We start from the raw sequence: 22,700 nt of genomic DNA, 5'->3' as shown, positions 1-22,700 counted from the left end.
GAGAGGGGGGAATCATGCTAGATGCCTACGAGTGTTCCTGATGTGGCCCAAGGCGCTGTATGGGAGAGGTGGTATAAACAGAGGTGAAGTGGAGGCTGAAGGCTAGGGGAAAACGACGGGCCAAAGGGGCTGCAGGGGAGGAAGATGGATGTGCTGCAAGACACTGGGTCGGTATAAGAGCTGCGTGGGCGGCCTGTCTGCGAGTATGTGCGAGGAGCAGCCAGACTATTTCCTCACCTGGAGCCACACAGGGCCACGCTCCCCACCATTGCCTCCCGCTCGCCCCTTCTCTACTTCCAAGGGCGCGTCTTCCGCGCGGCGGAGCCCGCCTCACCTGGTGAAAGCAAAGTACATGAGGCTGACGATGGTGAAGCTAAGCAGGGTGATGGTGTGCGGCCGGTAGAAAAAGTCGATGGTGATGTCCTCCACTTGCTGCTCGTTGATCATCCGGAAATGCATCTTGTAGTTCACATCATCTTTGCTCAGGGTCCGGCTCCCCACGCAGGACGCCATGGCCCGCCTCCCCGTCCTGCGGCGGCGGCGGCCCCGGCCCGTGGAGGCTGGGACCCCGGAGATGACGAGCTACAGCAGGAGGCGAGCCGAACGGCGAGGACGAGTCTGGCGCCCAGCACAGGCTGAGAGCCGAGGAAAGGACAGGCGCGGGAGGGCGGGGTCGCGTCGCCGCCAACGCGGCTTCGGGCAGGGGGGCGCTGCCGGCCTTGCCTCAGCCGGCGTTCTGGGGGAGGCATCTCTATGGACTTCTAGTGTCTTTAGATCCCCAGTGGATGAGGCCTAAGGGAAGTGGCGAGCGGGAAAAGGGAAGCTGCTCCCTGGACAGCTCTTTCCCCAGAGTGCTGCCCGCTCTCCCCCCACGCGGTCTCTCAGATGGTCTCGCCCACTCGGGCCGCAGCCCACGTGGGCGGGGCAGCGCCGCCGTGCTCGCAAGGCTGGCGAACATGCCGGAGTTCGGCGTGGCGAGGTCGTATGTGTAGGTGGGCCAACCTGGCGACCACAGCGAAAGCAACCGCAAGACCTATGCCTCTCCACAGGTAAAATGAGGGCCGCTGGAGCGCGAGGGGCGCTTTCCTGGCAGGGATTGGGGTACGGACCCACCCTCGGCCAGGCCGCTTCCCAGGGCCTTTCACGGCCTTTAGGTCTTCGCGGCCCCATCGAGGGAGTTTTGTTTATACCCCTGGCTGATGAAACGAAAGCCTGGCTTATTAGCGCGCTTTGCGGTGGACGCGGAAACTCAGTGTCTGGTGGCTTCCTGCGGAAGTTCGGAGTGGGGAACTAAAATGGACTGTTAAAATGGCTTTGAGAGGGCGTGGAGCGGTAGATGAGAGGCCCCTTATTACTTAGGAAGCCATCTTTCCAGACCCCCTAAGTCTCCTGGTTTCATTTATTAGCCTTACAGAGATAGGAATACTGAATATTAGGACCAGCCCCCTTTCATCTCCTGGTTTCATTTATTAGCCTTACAGAGATAGGAATACTGAATATTAGGACCAGCCCCCTTTCATCTCCTGTTTTCATTTATTAGCCTTACAGAAGTTGAAATATTGAGCCTTCGATAGACAATATTTCAATGCCTCTTCCTAGCGAAGTACTAAGACACACATTGAGAATTAGTACGTGATATTTAAATGTACTAAAGAATTTTAACGGCTAAAGGCTTTTTAATCTTTCTGATGAAAGAGTCATGTTAGAAGAGTTATCATTAAGTTGAACTTTTATACACATATGCAATTGTCTTACTCTCTGTGTTGGTAAATAAGTTAACCATAGTAGCAATTGATTGATTCATTTCCGTCCAACGAACATTGGAGCAGTGCAAGGCCAATGGGGAACAATCACTGGGAGGGTGAATCCAGAGATGAGACCCAGCCATGCTATCGTTAACGAACAGTTAATTATGAAGAGGTATACACAGCAAAGAAGTGATGTAAAGAGGATAGTGAGCTTGTAAATAAAAATATAAGGATAACCATTAGTTATATACATAAAACTATTTTAATAAATATAGATAGAATTCAAAAGTTAATCTGCTTTATGTGGGAGGAATGTTAATTTGAACCTGGAAAGGCTTCAGAATTAATTTGAGATTTCAGTATTTGGCTTTGAAGTGTGATGAAATTCTTAGAAGTCAAAACATTTTACAGCTAATAGGGACCTTAAGAATCATCTTATTGCACCTATAACCTTTAAAAGAATCTGTTATTTAAAGAATGGTTATTGAACATCCCATTCATGGGCCAAACATCCTGTTAGACTACCACAAGAAACAGTCTCCTCAGCGTAGAATAATCGAGGACTTCTAACTTCCAGTTTAGTGCCTTATGACTTTACAGTGCAGAGAATGATTGTTGTAGGTTTGATGGAAAACTTCACAGGTTTGGACGCTCATTTCTTACCAAAATTTAACAAAAATCACCTATCTCACAGGCGATCTTGAGTATTTCCTTTCTAAAATCATTTCAGAATGAGAGTATAACTTTCACTTTTTGAAAATGTCCTTTCAGAAGACTTCTCTAAGTCTGTGTATTTTTTGTTTTCCATTCATGATTGGGAGTCTGTGTATGTGGAAGGCAAACTTAAGCTATACCCAGAGTTTCCACTGTGGGTGGCGGTCAGTGCCCTTAACTCCCAATTCTCAAGTTGTTCAAGGGTCAGAAGGTTAGACTCAAGTATTTGGTCTAATTTAGAGCATAAAACGCCTGAATTCCAGTATATATGTTAAAAAAAAACAACAGCAAAACATTGTATGCAATTTATTTATCTTTGGTTGTGTAATCAATGGTATTAATAGCTAATATTTGTGGAGCATTTTCCATATACTGGACTCTGGGCTGTGTTTTCTATGTATTATTTAAAGTGAAATGATCTACATCAGATTCCCCTTTCTAATTAATCTGGCTAAATATAAAATTCCTTCATATTTCCAAGTTTAAAGTAGTGACAGCCTTATCTGATTAAAATCTTAAAAGTATGCTTTTCCATCAAAAATATACATGTATTCATTGCTGGTTGCTGATATACTTATCTCACTTCATTTTGCTTCTGTGACTTTTTTTTTTTATTGAAAGCTTTTTTCCTTTTTTCCTAAAAATAGAATTTTACAAAACTGGTTTTGTTCAATTCCTTTTTGAGTAATAGCTTTATCTGTGAAATAACATTGTTTAGCCCTGAGGATGAAGCGAGAAATAACATTCTAGATAGCAGTGATAATATTTTGATGATTCATTTAAGACAGAGTAGATTTCTTCCTGTTTTTTATTTTGTGACTAATGTACAGATGACCCTTCAACAACATGGGTTTGAACTGTGTGGGTCCACTTATATGTGGTTTATTTTCAATAAATATATTGGAAAAAATTTTGGAGATTTGCAACAATTTGAAGAAATTCACAAGTGAACCACATAGTCTAATAATATCAAAAATGTTAAGAAAAAGTTAGCCATATCATGAATGCCTAAAATATATGTAGATACTAGCTTATTTTATCACTTACTACTATAAACTATATACGAATCTATTATAGAAAGTTAAAATTTATCAAAACTTGTGCACACAAGTACATAAATACCAGAGTGCTATTCACAGTTGCACTCTAGAGAAAGGTGAACAAATGTAAAGATGGATATTAAATCATAGCTGCATGAAATTTACTGTAGTACATACTATACTACTGTAATAATTTCTTAGCCACTTCCTGTTGCTGTTGCAGTGACCTCATGTTGCGAGTATCCACTGAAAATGTTGTGTGATGGTAATCATCTCTATGTGAGCAGTTTGTCTCTCCAGTTAATTGGGTGTCACAGGAAAAAGTGATCTCTTGCAGTTCTTATGTATTTTTCATTGAGTTTAGTGCAATAGCATAAACCTTGAATAGTATCATGGGATCTATACGAAGTGCCACTAGTGTTGCTGAAAGTGCTCCTAAGAAGCAGAGGAAAGTCATGGCATTACAAGAAAAAGCTGAATCGCTTTGAGGTCCATAGCTGTGGTTGCTTGGCATTGCAAGATAAATGAATCCAGCATAAGAACCTTTGCAAAAAAAAAAAGAAAAGGAAATTCTTGAACTCATCACTGCTACTACACTAGCAAGTGTGAAAACCTCGCACTTTTTGTGAATTACCTTTTATCTGGTTTTGAAAATGCAGTTTTTATGTGGGTGCAGGATTGCTATAAGAAAAGCATACCTATAGACTCTAATATGAATCTAGAAAAAGCAAAGTCGTTATAAGACAACTTAAAGCAAAAGGAAGGTGAAGGATCTAAAGCTGGAGAATTTAATGCCAAAAAAAGATGGTTTGATAATTTTAGAAAAAGATTTGTCTTAAAAAATGTCAAGGTAACAGGAGAAGCAGCTTCTGCTGACCAAGAAGCAGCAGCAGACAAGTTCCCAGACATCATTAAGAAAATAATTGAGGTGAAAGGATTTCTGCCTAAACAGATTTTTAGTGCAGGTGAAATTGCCCTATTCTGGAAAAAAAAAAATGCCACAAAGGACGTTTATTAGTAAGGAAGAGAAGGGGGGTGAAGGGTTGTAAAATATGGATCTTGGAGAAATCCAAGAGTTAAATAGACACCACACCAGTGGAATTAACAGAAGACAATTTGATGGGGATGAGTGCTTCCAAACCAGTGCCAGATGAAGAAGAAGAAGGTGTAGAAGAAGCAGTGCCAGAAAACAAACTGACGTTAGACAATCTTGCAAAAGGGTTCTGATTATTCAAGATTGCTTTTGACTTTTTTTATGACATAGACCCTTCTATGATATGAGCACTGAAACTAAAGCAATCAGTGGAAGAAGGATCGGTACCCTGTAGAAACATTTTTAGAAATGAAAAAACAAAAAAGTTGGAAATTACAGTGTATATCCGTAAGTTACACTGAGTGTGCCTGTTTCTCTGTCTTTTCCTTCCATCTCTTCCACCCCTGGGATAGTGAGACCAGCCCCTCCTCCTCCTCAGCCTACTCAGCATGAAGATGACAAGAATGAAGACCCTTATGATTATCCACGTCCACTTAATGAATAGGAAATCTTCATGATGTACAGTTAATAAACTTATCTGTTGTGTATGTGTGTCTTCCTGTGAAACGCTAATTAAACTTTAGCAAATACTGTATGAAACATTTTTGTTTTACCATCATCAACTAAGTATTCATTATATAGAGTGCAAGACTTGTATGGAAGTGGAAAACCCATCGTTACATAGCCATATGGCAAGTGATATTTAATACAAAATGATGTGCTAGTTTTCCTACTGTTTTATAACTTTGCTTTCAAAGAATTATATTACCATACGGTATGCCCCCCTTTACTCTCTCTCTCATAATTGGAGAAACTGCCTATCATCACAGGTAAATGGTTATTTTAAAAAATGTAACAATGTTTCCAACACTGTACTATGAATATGGCTACTGTATGCCATAAAAATTTTATGAAGATGCATGGATTAGTGTATATGCTAGGCCACTGTGAAACAATCGTATCAATTATACTAGGCTATTGATGCTGCTTAAGTATCAATGCGTGACTCATCATACCTCAATAAATATGAATTTATTTTAATGTTATCTTTTTATTTTTGATGTCTAGTGTTAGTAATATATATAACATCAGTGTTTTGTATCATATAAGACAATATTGATATAGATACTGACAAACATGATTCATCTTGTGAACAGATGGCATAAACTTATGGTATTGATAAATACAGTACAATACTGTAAATGTATTTTCTTATGACTTTCTTAATATTTTCTCTAGCTTTATTGTAAGAATACAGTATATAATATATATAAGCACTAAATATTTGTTTATCTGCTGTGTTGTCAATAAGGATTCTGGCCAATAGTAGTTAAGTTTTTGGGGAGTCAAAAGTTAAATGAAGATTTTCAACTATGGGGACACACCACCCTTTACCCCTCTGTTGTTCAAGGGTCAACTGTATGTACATAAAATACATTTGAATAACTCAGTGTTCTTTTGATCAGCAATCTGTTTCTTAAACGTCCTTCAAACCAAATTCTAAGAACGCTTAATTGCATCACTTTATCTTTAAAGTGTTAAATTAACAGATTATTGAGTTCAGCTATGATTTGAATATTTACAGATTTTTGTTATAAATGTTTTTCGTACACCAGTGATTTTGCTTCTTGTTTTTAAACCATAAAGCATATATTTATTTTTCCAGTTCAGAAGTTCCTGCCTTTTTGGTTGGTAATTGACAGTGTCGTGTTTTTTAGCTTTTCTTGTACTTAAGAAACGTGACTACTTTAATCGTCTAAATTTATTACGTACCTTTTAATTAGAAAAAATAGTTTCCAGTTTATCCTGTTATTGTTTGAATATTGTTTTAAACATTTAAGAAAATAAGTTTTTCTTTTAATGGTTATATATTTCCTTTGTAGGCTACTTTTAAGAAAAATGGCTCTGTCGGCCCATCAGATACCCAGGTGGTTAAATTCAATTAAATTGAATGGCTTCATTAGTGCTACACAACTCAGAAATTGTTTTCAGAGACCAGGAAAAACATGGTTGCATGAATTTTCTGCTCAGCCTCAGCTGTCCTCTGACAATTGCTTCTTCCAGTGGGGATTTAAGACTTACAGGACTTCCTCCGTGTGGAATAACAGTTCCCAGTCTACCAACTCAAGTGGACAAGGGATTAATTCCCCCCAAAGCACTATGCTTCCTTCTGTGAATGAGCAGTCACAGGAGACAGAGCTGTCTCTGGAAGGTAATTCTTTCAGAAAGTCCCCTTTGCCTCATTTTAGTAATTTGAATAAGCTACCTGTTTACATTGTTAGCCCATTTTAAGTCATATCTTGTACTAGGCAAGAAAAGTAACAATGCCAGTTCTATTTATTTGCTTCTATTATACCTATATTTAACTAAGAAAAAAAAGTTTGTTTTTTTTAATATGTATAAGACTATTTTCTAGCTATATGTACATTTGCTTTCTAAATAGTTTATTATTTAGATTAAAATTTTTTTCTCATGAGAATTAGGTTTACTAGGGTATGTATGATTTATATCAAAAATTCATCCTTTTTGGGTATACAGTTCTATGAATTTTGACGTGCTTAAATTATATTTTAGCTATGTAACGACCACCTCGATCAACAAATAGAACAGTTATATCACCCCAGAAAGCTCCCTCATATCACTTTTTAGTCCTCTCCCTCCTGTGCTTCCTATTCTAGGAATATTTTCATGCAAGGACTATTTCATTGCAAATGAGATAATATTAGGTTAAGTAGAATATGAAAGAAAGCTGGGAGAGTATGTGGGTCTAGGAGGAGAGGCTGGCTGTAAGAAATGAGAAAAGGTAATGATTAGAAGTAAAAAAATAGAACAAAAAATTACATTTCTGATTTATTAGCTTAAAGTAGGTACAGTTTCCAGGATCTTCCATACTGTTTAAGACAAAACAAAACCTCAGAATTATGGCTTTACTAGAGTCATTTAGCAAAGAGAGGGTCACTTAGCAAAGGACTACAGGTGGTAGAAACACAATCATAGAAGTTCCCCTTAAGACCTATTTGAGAATAACTTGGAGGAGAGGGGATTGGATCAAAATGAAGACATTTCATGATGTGATGACTTTGACCCATACAATTCAGGCTGGTAGAATATGTCGTAATTTTGACCAAGTTAATAAGCTATGGTAGACTCCATCTCTTTCTCAAAATGTACTTGAAGTTTGGTTGATCTTTAGCATTCTTAACTGTTGATTAAAAGTGAAGGAAAGGGAAAGGGATTTTGTGCAGGACTCCTTATGGACTAGAAACTTACCAAGAAATTTCTTATCTTTGAGGAAGAGTAGTTGATATTTCTAAATAGTCTTAACCTTTCCTCTTGATGGAAGATATTCAGACTTCTTAGATGTTTAATCCCAAAACAATCCCAAAATTTAAAAAGAAGCAAACCAGAGAAAAAGTTGTCTTTGTAGAAATAGCTCTAAGTGTGCAGATTGGAGAGCTAACTTGCTTCTTTCTCTCTTTCCACATGGCTGGCTTCAAAGGACTAGACCACGTGCCTCCACTTTCTCCACTGCAGCCAGTTTCCGAGGAGGAGGCTATTCAGATTCTTGCAGACCCTCCATTGCCCCCCGTTACATTCACACTTCGAGACTATGTGGATCATTCTGAGACTCTGCGGAAGTTAGTGTTGCTAGGTAAGTCTGAGTGACCTACAGGTACTTTTTGAGTGTACTCTTTGTTTCTCTTTTTGTTTAAATTAGCATTTTCAATCTTTATCAAAGTTCATAAGTATGAACAGAAGTCAAATAGTGTGAAAAGGCTTCAAGTCAAAAACTACTCCCTGCTTCATCCCTCCTGGCTCTGCATCCCATTCCCTAGAAGCATCTACTTAACTTTTATAGCTCTTTCTGTTTGTATTTAACCTCTAAATGTTTTTGTAGTCATTTGTAGTGCAGTTGCTTGATTCATTAGTTTTAGACATCAGTTGATCTCTTGTATATGACATATACTTTTCCCTTAGTCTCTTCAATTTTCACAGTATAGTTATATTAAAGCATTTGTCAGTGATGGCATTATGACTATAAATATAGCTCTCTGCTCTGCAGGAAGTACACTATGATTGTCTTCCTTCCTATACAACTTTTCATTTTTTCATAGTTTCATGTAATTTTCATTTGACTAGTTTTCTTTGTTCCTAATGCCACATTTTCCCCCACCTTCCAGTGGTCTCTCAGGACAATTTTTTCTACAGTTAACCTTATCAGAGGATGTATTTGCTCCATTTCCCCTCTACCCCTAATCTTCCTGGAGCCTACTGTCCCCCTGATTTGGATGGGTTCTCTGTAAGCCTGCTCTATAAGTATCTTAGCTTGTTGACATATGATGCACTTGAATCTGGATTGTTAAAGGCAATCAAGGTGTCTCACTGCAAACTTTTACTTAGTCCTTGTATTTTCAGTCTAGCACCTTACCGCAACCTTCTGCTTCTTCCGTTGTCTCTGGCGCTTTTCTTACTTGATTTTCCCAGATGATGAACCTCCTTTCTCCTGTATGATTGAGAGGACAGGATAGGGAAAGGATTTTCTCTCAAATCCATTTATGTTTCTCTCATTCTCTCGTCACTACCTTAGTTAGGTCCTCATTTTTCACTGAAAATTTAGGAGCTTCCTAAGTTGATAGTCTCCTTATCAGTAATATTGCCTTGATAACCTCTCTAACATTTGTGCTCTTTGTAAAATGCAAATCCAACTATGTCAGTGACCTACTTAAAATCTTTCAAAGCTTTTCATGGCATCAGAGTTCTTTCTGGTCTTCCGCTTACCATTTTTTAGCTTTACTGCCAATTTCTTCATTTGGTTGGCTAGCTCAGACAGCTGGAGAACTTCATTTAAGTTCAGATAACTTCTACTATGTCTTTTCTGGCCTTCCAAATAGAGTGACTCTCCTCTAGGCTCATCCCTGCTTGCTTCAGTCCTATCAAAAATAACAACAAAATTGTTGGCTCATCTGTCTTTGTGCAAGTTACTCAAATGTGTAGGGAATGGCCTTTGTTCTCAAGCAGCTTCAAGTTTTTACAAACATCTAAATACACATATATAAGAAAAAACTAGAATGCAAGGATGAAAGGTGAAGTGATAAATCCCATATGAGAGATAAAAATAAGTGTTCTGTAGGGTCAAAGGAGAGAAAAAGATGACCTTGTTACAAGCAGGAGAGCCATTCTGCTTTTGGAACAGCTTTCCTAACCTTGCTATGGGTGCTCTGGGGAATATAAGATAAACATGGCATGATCCCTACCTTTAAATAATTTACAACATACTTAGAGCTTTGGAATGTGTACCAGCCATTTCTTCATCTGAATGCCAATATTGTGACAGCACACTGTAGAGGAAGCATGATTGCATTGTCAGGCAGTATTTTTGAGGATCCTAGTGACCTGCTTCTTCTCTATTTGCTTCCCAGATCTGTTTTCTGCCTTTTTCTGCCTGTTCTACATCCCAAGAGGCTAACTTCTATGCACTAGGGCTCCTTTGCCAGATGGTTTGGCAACTTAAGCCAGTGGGAGGGAGGCACCTGCAGAAAGAGAGGGAGGGCAAGTGGGAGTACTTTTTCCCTGTTCCTTCCCTGCTTTGGGTCATGTAACTGCCTCACTCCATGACAACAGCTCCTACTAAACAGCCTTTAATCACGTCTAGCTCCCTCTGGGTTTGAGTAATACTTTTTCTCCCTGTCTCTTTAGCTCTAAGGGTGCTCTCGTTCCCTTAATTCTGCTCACACTACTGTATAGAGTCCCTTCATTAAAGTTCTTTTCATTTGAACATTAGAGCAATATCTGTTACCTGCTAGACCCTGATTGATATAGTAAATACGTGTAACCCTAAATGAATACAGCAGTAATGTGTACAGTTACTGAACTGATGGGATAAAGCCAACTTAGACTGGTCACCCAGAAGTTAGAATCATGTAGTATTCATTTTTTATATCCCCAGAGCCTACCACAGTGCTTGGTCCATTGTAGGCATTCACTGACTATTTTTTCAAGTTAATGAAATTGTGAGTAAACCCAAGTGATTTGTGCTGACAGCATTGTGCCCTCCTGATGAGAATCTGTTCTCCTGTTGCTGTTAAAAGGCAGCTTTCAGGATTTCTGTTTCAGCACAGTCAGGGTGTGACAGCTCATGCTGAGTATGGCACTTTAGCACATGTAAACTGTAATATTTAGTTAAATTTGAAGTCTGAACCCTTTATGTTATTTTTAAAGCATCCCTTCCCCTAGTTATCATAGATTTTGAAACTGGTCTCTAATTTATTTTTCCATCCATTCATAATTTTTTTAAATTTTTCTTTTCGTATCATGTTTAAATTATAAAAGAAGTACACCTAGTTGTTAAAAGTGCAAATATTACAAAAGAAAGAACTCTTACCCTCTCTACATCTGCAGTTCCACTTTCCAAAGGTAACCACCATTACCAGTTTGTTAAGTAGCTTTCAGACCTTTTTCTATGCAAATATACATCATACAGAAAGCTATACTTAGTTTTCATATTTTTATGTAGTCAAAGTTATTTTAAAAATTTTGTGTCTTCTAGTAGTTTTAGAGTTAGTACACATTTAGTAGATTCATACCTATCTGAAATTATTTTCGTATCAGATACAGAGAGAATTCTTAATTTTTTCAAGTGTCTAACTAGTGGTCCCACTGTTTTGATGAATAGTTCTTCCCCCGCCCTTGATTTTTCTATGCTAGATTTTTTGTTTATCCTGAAACTGTTTCTAGTCTATCGTGTGTGTGTGTGTGTGTGTGTGTGTGTGTGTGTGTGTGTGTAATCTGTTTTTCTATTTGTGACCATCTTATATTAATACCTGCTTAATAGCAAGAAATTTGAGTTTAGAATTATGTTGGGACCTAATATGTAATTATAATTTATTTTTCTAGTTGTGGACACCATTAAAGAATTTTATTTCATGACTTTTATATTTAAGACTGTAAAGTTGCATCTAGAAATCAGTTTGAGAGTTATTTTTAATCTGAAGAAATATTTTAAAGAATATGAAATTTAGTCTAGAATTAAGGTTTACATTGTCTTCAGCTGTTTACTCTAAAGAAGGAATAGGCCTTTCATGTTCATGTTTAGTTTTCTAAAAACCAGTAAAAGGAAAAAATGAGAGAATAAAGTCTTCAGTTTTAATGAGAATTTTGAATTACAAATTACTTTGATTCTCTGCCTAGTTAATGCTGACAGATTATGTCCATAACCAAAGAATAATTTAAAATAACAACTTGATTTTCCCCCCTTCTTATTCTTTCTCTCTTGTCCCTTGTCTCATTTACTTAGATTACCTAAGATTATAAGAATATTTGAAGGTTAAAAATTGTATGCTTTCTGCTTTGTGGTGTACTTGAGGACTACATATATTCACCAGTTCTCATACAGACATTTCTTGAGCTCCTTCAAGGTACTTGTCTATGTGCTAAAGACCTGGACATAGGGTCATTTTCATTCCCCCAATGGAAGAGATCCTAAGTATATTTTAAAATAATTATTTATGATCATAAAATAATCCTTATGATCACTAAGGAAATGATTTTTAAAACTTCAAAGAAACTGTTTATTCACATAGTTTGTTACCCTACAGGATTACCAGTTAAGTAATTAACCATAGAGCCCATTAGGGACTTGTGTGCATCCTTCAATGTTCAAGAAGCCATAGACAAAGACGATGATCCTAGGTCTAGTGACTTAGCAAGTTTATTTTGGGTAGAAATTTAGCCCCCACTGTGCCATTTTCCTCTATATATGGCTTTGAAATAAATACTGTATTTTCATTTTAATTTATTTTTATTTCTACAACCAATTTAATTTAAAAATATTTAGAAGGGTCTATTGGCCTCAGTTCTTGTTCAGATAGGTTGCTTATTTCCATCACTAAGTTCTGATACTTCTGTGTATGAAGTTTAATGACTGAGTTAAGCAGTTATTTTCAAACAGTGTTTGTAATTTATTATAGGAGTGGACTTGTCCAAGATAGAAAAACATCCAGATGCAGCTAACCTCCTTCTGAGACTGGATTTTGAAAAAGACATTAAGCAAATACTCCTGTTTCTTAAAGATTTGGGTATAGAGGATAACCAACTGGGAACATTCTTGACTAAAAATTACGCTATTTTCTCTGAAGACCTTGAAAATCTTAAAACCAGGTAGAGTTGTTTTTTTGTTTTTTTTTTGTTTTTTTTTTAATTCAACAGCCCATTTTTATATGAAAATAAAAACTTCTTGCTGAGTCAGTACTTTGTTTCTCTTCAGAAACAGAAATAAGTTTTTTTTAATCCATTAACAAATGGCTGGATTATTTGGGGGTACACTTAAAGTTATGAAAGACTGAACTTTTGTGTTTTTAATAGGCCAGTTTTTGATGGTAGACAGTTCACATTCTCTTGGCAGATTATTGTAAAATTTGCTTAATCATTTCCGTAAGTTAGTTATTTTAGTTGTTCCTTTTTTTCTTTAATTAGCACTTCTATAAACACTTTTATGCTTCATTCAACATTCCAACAATTTATTTAATCTGTGATATCAGTACAGTGGGATAGTATTGATCTGTGACATAAGAAGGCTGCCTGCTAGGCAGGAAGAATACCACAGAACAAAGCAGAGTCCGCATGTGCAAGTTCACATTTTGAATTCGTCATCACCCCCACCTCTCACCTAAATCACTTCTTCCATGTACTCATAGACTCACTGAAAGGGAGCCCTGTCACCCCGTTACCCAAATCAGAAATACTGGTATTAACTGTAGCTTCTCTTTCAGCTTTCACATCTAATAAATCACTGAGGCCTATCAGTTTTACCTTTTTGTTTCTCTCAAGTCAGTCAGTGCATTTCTCTTAATCTTCACTTTAAATACTTTACCACAGATCTCCATTATTTCACATGAAGATTACTGCAGCAGTCTCCTAGCTGGTTTGCTCCTAGTCATATCCTCCAGATCATACTTACCCTGCTGTTGAGCCTCACTACATTTCGGAGAGTTTTGCAGATCCTTTAACCATCATAGCCTAATGGCCTTTTTTTTGAGTTAGAAAACAAAACAAAACAAAACATTGCATTCTTTATATCAAACAGTTCGAGCCCTTATTAGACATGCAGGGTACTGAGCTAGACTTGAGCTATATATGATTATCACACTCTCTCCCTTCATGGGACTTACAGTCTGGTTACTATAGAGATAATGTGTTAAAATGCATGGGAGAGAGGATGATTCTAGGAAACTCAACTGACATACTCAGATCTACTCCTGGCAATCTGGAACACTAATTCCCTCCCATTCAAAAACCAACTAAACCTCATTTATCGAGATTTATTCCAAGGAAGCATGCATACCAGGAGGTGGGGATCACTGGAGGCCATTACGGAGGATTCCTACAGCTATCTTCCTTTTACAGGGGAGACACAGAGAAGTTAGATAGTTTGCCTAAGATTACATAGCTAGTCTAAGCGGCAGGCCTGGGATTCAAACTCAGTCTAACTCCAGAGTCCTGGCTCCTACACAATACTGTCTCTGTACTTTTAATTCTATAAAGGAAGCTTAAGCTCAAAAGGAGTTTAAGTTACTTGCTCAAGATCACACATGCTCCTAGTCTTATGGTTCCTAAACCTCGCTGACTATCAAATAAACTGTGGAGCATTTTTTTAAATTACTTTAGAATTTTTAATAGATAATTTATCTACATGTACTCAAGAATCTACAGTGAAAAAATAAGCTTTATTTAATATAACTTAGCTTTTGACTCTGGCATATGTACAGCATTCTTATTTTCTAGAATTTCTAGAAAATCAGTACCAGCATTGATCTTAGATACTTGGTTTTCTTTTCAATGAAGAAAATTTAAATGTATAAAGTTATTTGATTCTTTGTAAGAAGTTTCCAATGAGTAATCTGAATTTAAATTACTTTTTTTTGGTTTGGCCTTATATGTTAATGTTTTATTTGAAAAATTATCACAATGTAGACAGCAGTTTTGATGTTTTAATTAGATACCGATCCTTGCTTGCACGCTCGCGCGCGCGCGCGCTCTCTCTCTCTCTCTCTCTCTCACACACACACACACACACACACACACACAAATCTTCCTTTCCACCTACTTACTCCTGTCCCTCATCATCCTTCCAAGACCCTTCTATGGAAGCAACTACTATTATCAAGTTTTTTGTTCAACCTACTAAGAATGTTCTACCATACACAAGTATGTGTGTGTGTGTTCTATGTACACACATACACATGAATATACATGCATACAACTGGTAGCATTTATACATAGTATTCTGCACCCCACTTTCTTAATTATATGTTGGAAATAATTTTTTATTGGGGCTTCCTATTCTTTTTTTCTCCCCTAGCATAGTTCATACAATGGATCTATCTAGTCCCTTATTGGTAAAAATGGTGATTATTTACAGTCCATTATTACAACAAGGCTGCAGTGACTCTCCTTATATATATACATCATTTCATACATATTGGTGTAAAACCAGGAGCAGATTTCTAGAAATTACTAGGTCAAAGGATATGTGCATTTGTCATTTTAATAGATGTTGACAGTTATTCCTCGTACAGGTTATTTTCCAGTTTACACTCCTCCCAACAGTGTACAGAAGTGCCAATTCCTCACTAATACAGTGTTATCAAACTTTATGATTTTAGTTCATTTTTATAGATTAAAAATAATACCTCATTTTGGGAATGATGTTTGGAGAACTTTTCATATGTCCGTTTTCTTTCTTTTTTCATGAGCCTTCTTTTATTATACTAAGAAAATTAGTTCTTTCTCTGTGGCAGGTTATAAATGTTTTGCCCAGATCGTTACTTTTCTTTCACTTTGCTGATGGTGTTTCCTTGCCTTATGTTTTACATTTTTAAATAGTTAAATATATCAATCTTTTCTCTTTTGACCTTTAATGGACTACTTTAGAAGAGTAACAGTCATTTGCATATAAAACATAAGATCTGATACATGGTATAGAAATAGCATAGGTGTAAAAGGTAGGTGTGTAACTTGGTTGAAATCTCATCTTTCTCATTAATTAGCTGGTGGTCTTAGAAGTTACTTCTGTGGATCTATATTTTTTCAAATGTTATGTGGAAATTTTACCTGGCTCACAGGTTTTTCTGTTTTTCTGGTGAGATTTAAACAAGGTAATGTCCAGGTGTATTTTAGGTGGTTATAAAACTGAGTTTTACTAAATTTAAAGATTTTAAAAAATCAATAGTGTTACTTTTATAGTCAGACTTTATATATTTCATTATCTTATTTTGCTTTCCAGAAACTTAGCAGGAAATTTCTCTGTTAACGAAAGAAATATTGAAAGACTGCTGTAAAAATTAGTTATGAAAATACATACTCAGTAAATGTTTTAAAATAAAAATTAGTTATGAAAATACATACTCAGTAAATGTTTTAAAATAAATTCCTTTTTCAATATCTCTGAGATACTAAAATAAAAAATTTCCCATCATGCTTGAGAGTCTTTCTAAAAAGAATTCTTAATCTATTTTCTTATCTTATTTTGTGTTTTTTTTCTGTTCTTAGACAAAAAAAAAAAAATTCTTAAACAGAATTTTTAAGAATTCTTAAGAATTCTTAAGAAAATAAGTCAGATAACTATTAGTGGATCTCAGAATCATTTTGTTTTCAAGTGTAAATGGGAACCATTATAGAATTGGATGGATGCTTGTTTTAACCATATTTGAGCCATTATTACAGAATGAGTTTTTTAATTCCTTTTGAGAGGGAGGACTTTTTAAAAACTAGTTATTTTAGCAAGTAACATGACACTAATGTTTCTAATATGTACATGTATTTTGTTTCTCTAGGGTGGCTTATCTACAGTCAAAAAAATTTAGTAAGACAGATATTGCACAGATGGTCAGAAATGCACCATTTTTGCTGAATTTTTCAGTGGAAAGACTGGATAACAGATTGGGATTTTTTCAGAAAGAACTTGAACTTAATGTGAAGAAGGTAAGGAAAAGGGGAGGATTTATAAATTTCCATGTCAGCTACATTTAATAACTGTTAAATCTCATGTTTGTAGCATATGCCTTCTATAAATGCCTGGTATTTTCTGTACAGGAATGAATTAGCCTGCTAGTTTAAACATATAGCTGTATTATTTTATAACATTCCATCAAATTGATTCCTTAAGTTTTGTTTTCAGTGTTTATTTTTTTCCTCAAATAGTATTAAATTTATGTATTTCTGGGGTTCCTAGCACTTCTCTGACTTGGTCGTTTTAAAATTTGTAATTTTGTATTTCTAGTAATGCTTTTCCAAACTAATTGAATATGCATAGATAGTAATGATAGATTTTTTTTTATCACTGTAGACTAGAGATCTGGTAGTTCGTCTCCCAAGGCTACTAACTGGAAGTCTGGAGCCTGTGAAAGAAAATATGAAGGTAAGGATGACTTTAAGCTTTTGGGAAATCAGCTTCTTTAAGTTTTTAAGTCCTCCGGAGAGGGGATAGATTTTGCTATTGTCATCTTAAAGAAAACTAAATTATAAATGAAGTTATTTTTAAAAAGATGAAAATAGGAAATGATACAGTAAATGTCTTAATAAGCAATTTGTTTTAGTTAACATATTCACGTTGACCTGGTATTACATGAGTTAGTTACTTTATAGACATCGATGCCTGTAATCCTAGAGTGGATTAGGTGCCTGGGTGCTACCTGGAAACTGCTTTCATTGCCCAGTGTGAGAGTCTATGACTGTGTCACCCAGGTAGGAGAAGAGTTTTGGAGGCTGGGTCCAAAAGACTGTGAAGAGAGCAGTGGCTGGCACATTGCTCTCTGTAGCACCTGTGTCAGTTGCCAGCTCTAGTTTTATCACAGAATGTTCTGACACTCTACTGTTTTTTCTCCCAGGGAAGAGCGTAGAGACAAGGGCAGCTGTCTAGGTAGTATACAAAACTGTAGTAATAATTGAAATTATCTAAGGCCTATTTTTGAGGTGCATCTGCCCACACACTATGCCGGGGGAATGTTGCTCCTCTTGCAGAGCTTTCAGCCTAGTGGGGGCTGATAAAAGCAGGACTGGTGGAGGAGCATTGGCTACTATGACTGCATATAGGAGGCCTAACTCATGTGTGGGTGTTTCATCATCTCTGTCTATAATTTCAACATGTAGTATTTCAGATAACTCATGTAGGTGTGCCTGGGAACAGAGGCTCAAAAAGCACTTTGAAAATTTTACTGCTGGTCTGTGTGGTATAGCACCCATACAGATAACCTGACAAGGCCCCGCATACCCACCATCGTTCTACCTCATAGTTACGGTCACTCCTTTTGGTGATCTTGATGATCACCATACTGTGAGTAGCTCATTCTTAGGAATAGGGTTTGAAATTCAGGTTACCCTAGAAGCAGGAAACTACAATCCCTTAGGACACTGGCATAGCTGTTTCCAGATTTTAATGTCCTTATTTTAAATTTTAAAAGAATCAGTGTGCCCTCTGACATAGTACGAAAATAATGATTTCTATTCGTGATTTACAGCAATTCTACTTTCTTTTAGGTTTATCATCTTGAACTAGGTTTTAAACGTAATGAAATTCAACATATGATCACCAAAATACCAAAGATGTTAACTGCAAATAAAAGAAAACTTACGGAGACTTTTGATTATGTGCACAACGTGATGAGCATTCCCCACCACATCATTGTCAGGTTCCCACAGGTAACGGGTGCACAACCCTGGGAGAGCAGTCCTTGCCTCCCTTGGAAGCTGCCCTCTGTGTGCGTAGCGCTGTTCGCTTGTGAGAATACTTTGCTGTTAGTGAAGGAATTGGGCCAAATACAGTCTACTTCTGAGAGTTGCGTGAAGGTCATATTTTTCTTGCCCATCTTGTTGTCAAGAATATATCTAGCAAACAGTAGAGGGAGGGCTTGCTTGTGAAAAGTTTACAACTTCTAGGGCATCTTCAGAGGAGAAATAAGTGACTTCTAGTTTTTACCTGTTCTTATGCTTGTTGGAATCTAATATATTCTCTCATTTTTTTCTCCATTTAAATTTGAAATAGATCACTTCCCTTAAAGGTCTTTTCAATGCTAAATGTACTTTTATTCTCAGGCTATCTAAATCCATTAGTTAACAGGCCATATTGTAATGATCTACCAAAGCATAAAACAATTCCAGTTTGCCATCATGTCAAATCCATAATTATATTTTCTAAGCTAATCAAACTTTTCTGTCCTTTACCTAGGGAGTGATATTATCTGCCTGTTTTCAAGAATGTTAACTCTTTGAAAGCAGAGATCATGTCATATTTATGTACACTGCTGAATTTCTAGTGCCTGGAACTATGCCTGGCAATTAGTAGGCAGTACGTAAATACTTATTTAACAAATGATTGATTGAATTTAATCAAATTCATTTTTCTTTCTTGTTTGCCATGTGAGTAGAATAAGTATTCAATGGATAAATGGAAGATGAATTTTATTAAAGTGATCCTTCTACTTCATTTGCTACATGTGTTCTTCATATAAAGATGGACAAATGAAATGTGACTTTAATATAACTCTCTGAACTAGAGTTCATTTGGTCTAATTCCTCCACAAATAACAATGCTTATTTACCTACTTCACTATGATTAGGCCCTTAATAGAGAATTTTTCTGTTGCATCAGATGGATATGTATTCATTACAAAAAGGGTTAGAGCCTGCAATAGTGCAAATTTGGCTTATGGAACAATCGTAAAGTAAATAATCTTCACCTAGAAAGCATGGCAATTGGTTTTCCCCAAAGTGGGTAGATAATTCAGTGACAGTAAAGCATGATAAGAGAATCGGATTTGGGAATACAAAAATCAATCAGACATGGTTTATAGTCTTTTGGAATTTGTAATGTATATGAAAGATGGGTTTAAAATGTAATTGCTTTACAAAAAGTTAGTGTCTTAACCACATGTCTTATAGAGTTATTAATTTAATTCAGAGGAGGTAGGAAGATCATAGAAACAATAGCAGCTATTGAGTGCTTAGTATGTGCCAGCACCATCTTGATTGCTTTATTTGTATTAATTCATTTAATCCTCACAACAACCATATGAGGTAGATACTGTTTAACCATAGAGTCAGTAACTTGTCTCAGGTGACCGAGGTAACAAGGGGCAAAAATGGGATTAGAACTCTGGCAGTTGAGTTGAAAAACCCATGCATGCTCTTAACTAGGATTTGCTGCCACTCTAGGAAGTGACGTTTGAGTTGTCAGTAGAATGAGTGGGGTTTCAAAGACAGATGGAAACTTTACAAGTAGAAGAAACTATTATATTGATCAGACGCATTAAAATCACTTTTTTAAAAACGCAGATTTTAGGCACCCCAAACTCTGGCTTTTGGGAAATTCCGTTGTAGAACTATAGCTTCCATATTGGGACTCTCAGATTCTTAGGGATCTGAATAATATTGCTGAAGAAAAAAAAAAGAAAAAAGGAAAAAAATCCTCATTAATGGGAAAAAAATGCATCAACTGATGAAAAAGGCCTTTGAGGAAACTAATACAGACTTTAAATTTTTGGCTGGTGCTCCAAAAACTCCCGTGTGAAACTAATTTTCTCATGCAAATAACAGTTCTTGTTGGCACATATATCTATAATTAATTAAAAATGGGCAACAATTATAACAATGCATATGGTTAATTTAGTCATTTCAAAGCAGTGTCATGGAAAGTAAAGGATAACAAAAGCAGGGTAATGATGTGAGGAAATCACTAGGTGAGGAAAAAAGGTTATATTCAGGCTCCCCTAAAACCTTGTTTTTCCTCTCCCACTATGGGTTTCTATGAAGGCAGAACTGGAATCTATGTTAGGAAAAGAGGGAATCAGTAATTCTCAGACCAGTGGTTTGTTGTTGTTGTTGTTTTAATTCCTGATAATTTAATTGATCACTAACAGGATGAAATTTTTTGGCAAGAATTATGGTTAACAATCAAAAAAGAAAAAAAAACCCATCTGAGCTGTGGCTTTTGGGCTGGAAAAATCATACAAATCTTTAACCTCAAACCATTGGAGAAACAACATAATATCTGGTTATAAACTATGTGAATGCTCTGAAGTGTCATTATATTTATAATTTATAATTAATACTTTGGGACTTCGGAGTTATTTATGATCTAATCTGTATGTTGTATAATAATTTCGTAAGCCAAGAGTCACTATAAAGGAGTCACACTTCTAAAGAAATACGTCTAGAAGCAATAACAATGCAGTAATGGGAATTTAGTTACCAAAGTGAAGGCAGAACAGCATGTAATTTGTTTTTGCAGAGAGAAAAAGATATTTTGTTCCAAAAGCAAACCAACCCCATGCTGAGTTAGCAAACCATACATATATATTTTTGGGGGGGGGAGGGGGGGTGGGAGGAGGTCACTATACTTTAGTTTTCAGCAGTTGCTTTTCATATGTCCTCTCCAATTGATTCGTTACTATTTCATTTCTACTTGAACAAAGGAAAGACTCCAGAGGTTATGTACCACGTGGAATGTTCCCAATGTACCTGAAGTATAACCAAGAGAAGAACCTGAGACATGATACTGAATGTAGTTCATCTGGGCCCCGCCAGTGGGTGTCTCACAAACGTCTCTCTCCAGCTTAGTGCGCTCTTGACTGCCTGGCTGGATCTCTCAATTCTCTCTCTTGCAGCTGGCTATAGGGACTTAGCCTGCTTCTGTTTCCTTTTTAAAGTTGCTGCTGCTACTCACTCTCTTCTTTAGTTGTTTAACCCCAAGGTGGGTAAGACATCGTTTTTCTAGTTGCTCCCCTAGAGGCCAGGTTCATTTCATTTTGACATTAGGGAGCAGCAGAAATTGAAAGGAAGAGAAGGGAAGGGAAAGGGAGGGAGAGGTGGGGAAGGGAGAAGCTTCATGTTTTATACATTTTTTGATGCCATAGACCTTGATCTCTAACTTTGTTCTCGAACTTGGCAGGCATCAGAATCCCTTGGAGGACTACTTTCAAAGTTTCTGATTAAGTAGGTTTAGGATGGAGACTGAGAATTTGCTTTTTTAACGACTTCTCCCCTGTCTCTGGCTTAGTCAGTGTTCTTTGCCTACAGGGTAGCTCTTAATTTTTTATAATTGTTCTGTTTGTGAGTTTTGAGTCCTTTTTTCAATCATAATTTCTTAGTGGAAGCTATAGGGTTTACACCCTGGGCATTTATCATACTTACTGAGCATGTAGTCAACGTGTATTAGCTTATTAAAAGTTTTAGCCAGATAAATATTTGAGTAAACATCTTTCAGTGCAGTGTTTTTTCTTTCTTTTCTTTTCTAGGTATTTAATACAAGATTGTTTAAAGTCAAAGAAAGACATTTGTTTCTGACTTATTTAGGAAGAGCACAGTATGATTCAGCAAAACCTAACTACATTTCTTTGGACAAATTGGTATCAATGCCTGATGAAATATTTTGTGAAGAGATTGCCAAAGCCTCAGTACAGGACTTTGAAAAATTCTTAAAAACTCTTTAGTTTTGATGAATATTAAAATGTAATAATACAAAGTATGTGTACATATGAATAAATTAATATAGTTTAAAATAAATGTCTCAAGCCTTAATTGATATTAGAAACAATTTCTCGGTATAGTAAATTTGGGTATACTTTTTGGTAGATCTTTCTCAAAAGTTCCATTCACGTAATTCTTTGACTCAACCATTTTCTTTCTCTGGGGAAGCAGAGAACTAAAAATATAGCAAGCTTAGAGAAAGCGAATTGGTTTACTATAGGCTGGCCTGTTGTCATTCTGGTGAAGATGAGAAAGTGGAGGCTCTTCTTATATTCACAGTTCTTTTAAAGTAGTTTCATCATAAGATGGTTTGTGTTTTTTTTTCTTGAAATGTTAAATGGGTTTCTAGAGCATACTATATTTTTTATCTAACATCTACTACTCAGACAATGCCACAAAACACATGTACTTTTGGCTTATCTACACTGTTAGCTTCCCATGCACAAATATTCAGATTTACCCACAGGTAGCTACTAAGAATCGGGAAAGGGAAATGGATAGAGAGGGGAGTAGTTTGAAGGTGAGTAGAAGGCAATGAGACATAATAAAAGGCCATAACAAAGCTTTGACTTATTGCCTGTATGCAGATTTATAACATGAACTGATACTTTTTTAAAAGATTTACTGTTAGGATGTGTAATCCTG

General features: G+C 36.6%; 2 protein-coding genes across 8 annotated transcripts in view; one reads left to right on the top strand and one right to left on the bottom strand.

Moving 5' to 3' along the window:
* The window catches only part of PTDSS1 (phosphatidylserine synthase 1), a 60,769-nt gene extending 60,126 nt beyond the window's left edge, over positions 1 to 643 (bottom strand). Inside the window, exon 1 of one of the 3 annotated variants that reach the window (XM_016125458.2) lies at positions 335 to 643. In XM_016125458.2, the coding sequence (XP_015980944.1) occupies positions 335 to 513 (179 nt within the window). In that variant the 5' untranslated portion in view covers positions 514 to 643. The remainder of the gene's footprint in view (positions 1 to 334) is intronic. The other 2 variants (XM_016125459.2, XM_036232889.1) reach the window with 2 other exon arrangements.
* A 277-nt stretch (positions 644 to 920) lies between these two features.
* On the top strand, positions 921 to 22,088 carry MTERF3 (mitochondrial transcription termination factor 3). 5 transcript variants are annotated; one of them, XM_016125462.2, is made up of 8 exons: positions 921 to 1,049; positions 6,419 to 6,747; positions 8,035 to 8,187; positions 12,503 to 12,692; positions 16,367 to 16,514; positions 16,879 to 16,950; positions 18,069 to 18,230; positions 21,824 to 22,088. In XM_016125462.2, the coding sequence occupies exons 1-8, from the start codon at positions 985 to 987 to the stop codon at positions 22,016 to 22,018; spliced, it is 1,314 nt and encodes a 437-aa protein (XP_015980948.2). In that variant the 5' UTR covers positions 921 to 984; the 3' UTR covers positions 22,019 to 22,088. The 5 variants fall into 5 exon arrangements, with proteins under 5 accessions (XP_015980948.2, XP_015980947.2, XP_015980949.2 ...); XM_016125463.2 differs by adding an exon at positions 4,949 to 5,054 and having other exon boundaries at positions 941 to 1,049; positions 18,069 to 21,966; XM_016125465.2 differs by adding an exon at positions 4,949 to 5,059 and having other exon boundaries at positions 941 to 1,049; positions 18,069 to 21,966.
* The last annotated feature ends 612 nt before the right edge of the window (positions 22,089 to 22,700 follow it).

The sequence above is a fragment of the Rousettus aegyptiacus genome, unplaced genomic scaffold, assembly GCF_014176215.1.
Source record: "Rousettus aegyptiacus isolate mRouAeg1 unplaced genomic scaffold, mRouAeg1.p scaffold_m13_p_15, whole genome shotgun sequence".
NCBI lineage: Eukaryota > Metazoa > Chordata > Mammalia > Chiroptera > Pteropodidae > Rousettus > Rousettus aegyptiacus.
The sequence above is the reverse complement of the archived record's forward strand: the minus strand, read 5'-3'. Positions and strand labels throughout refer to the sequence as shown.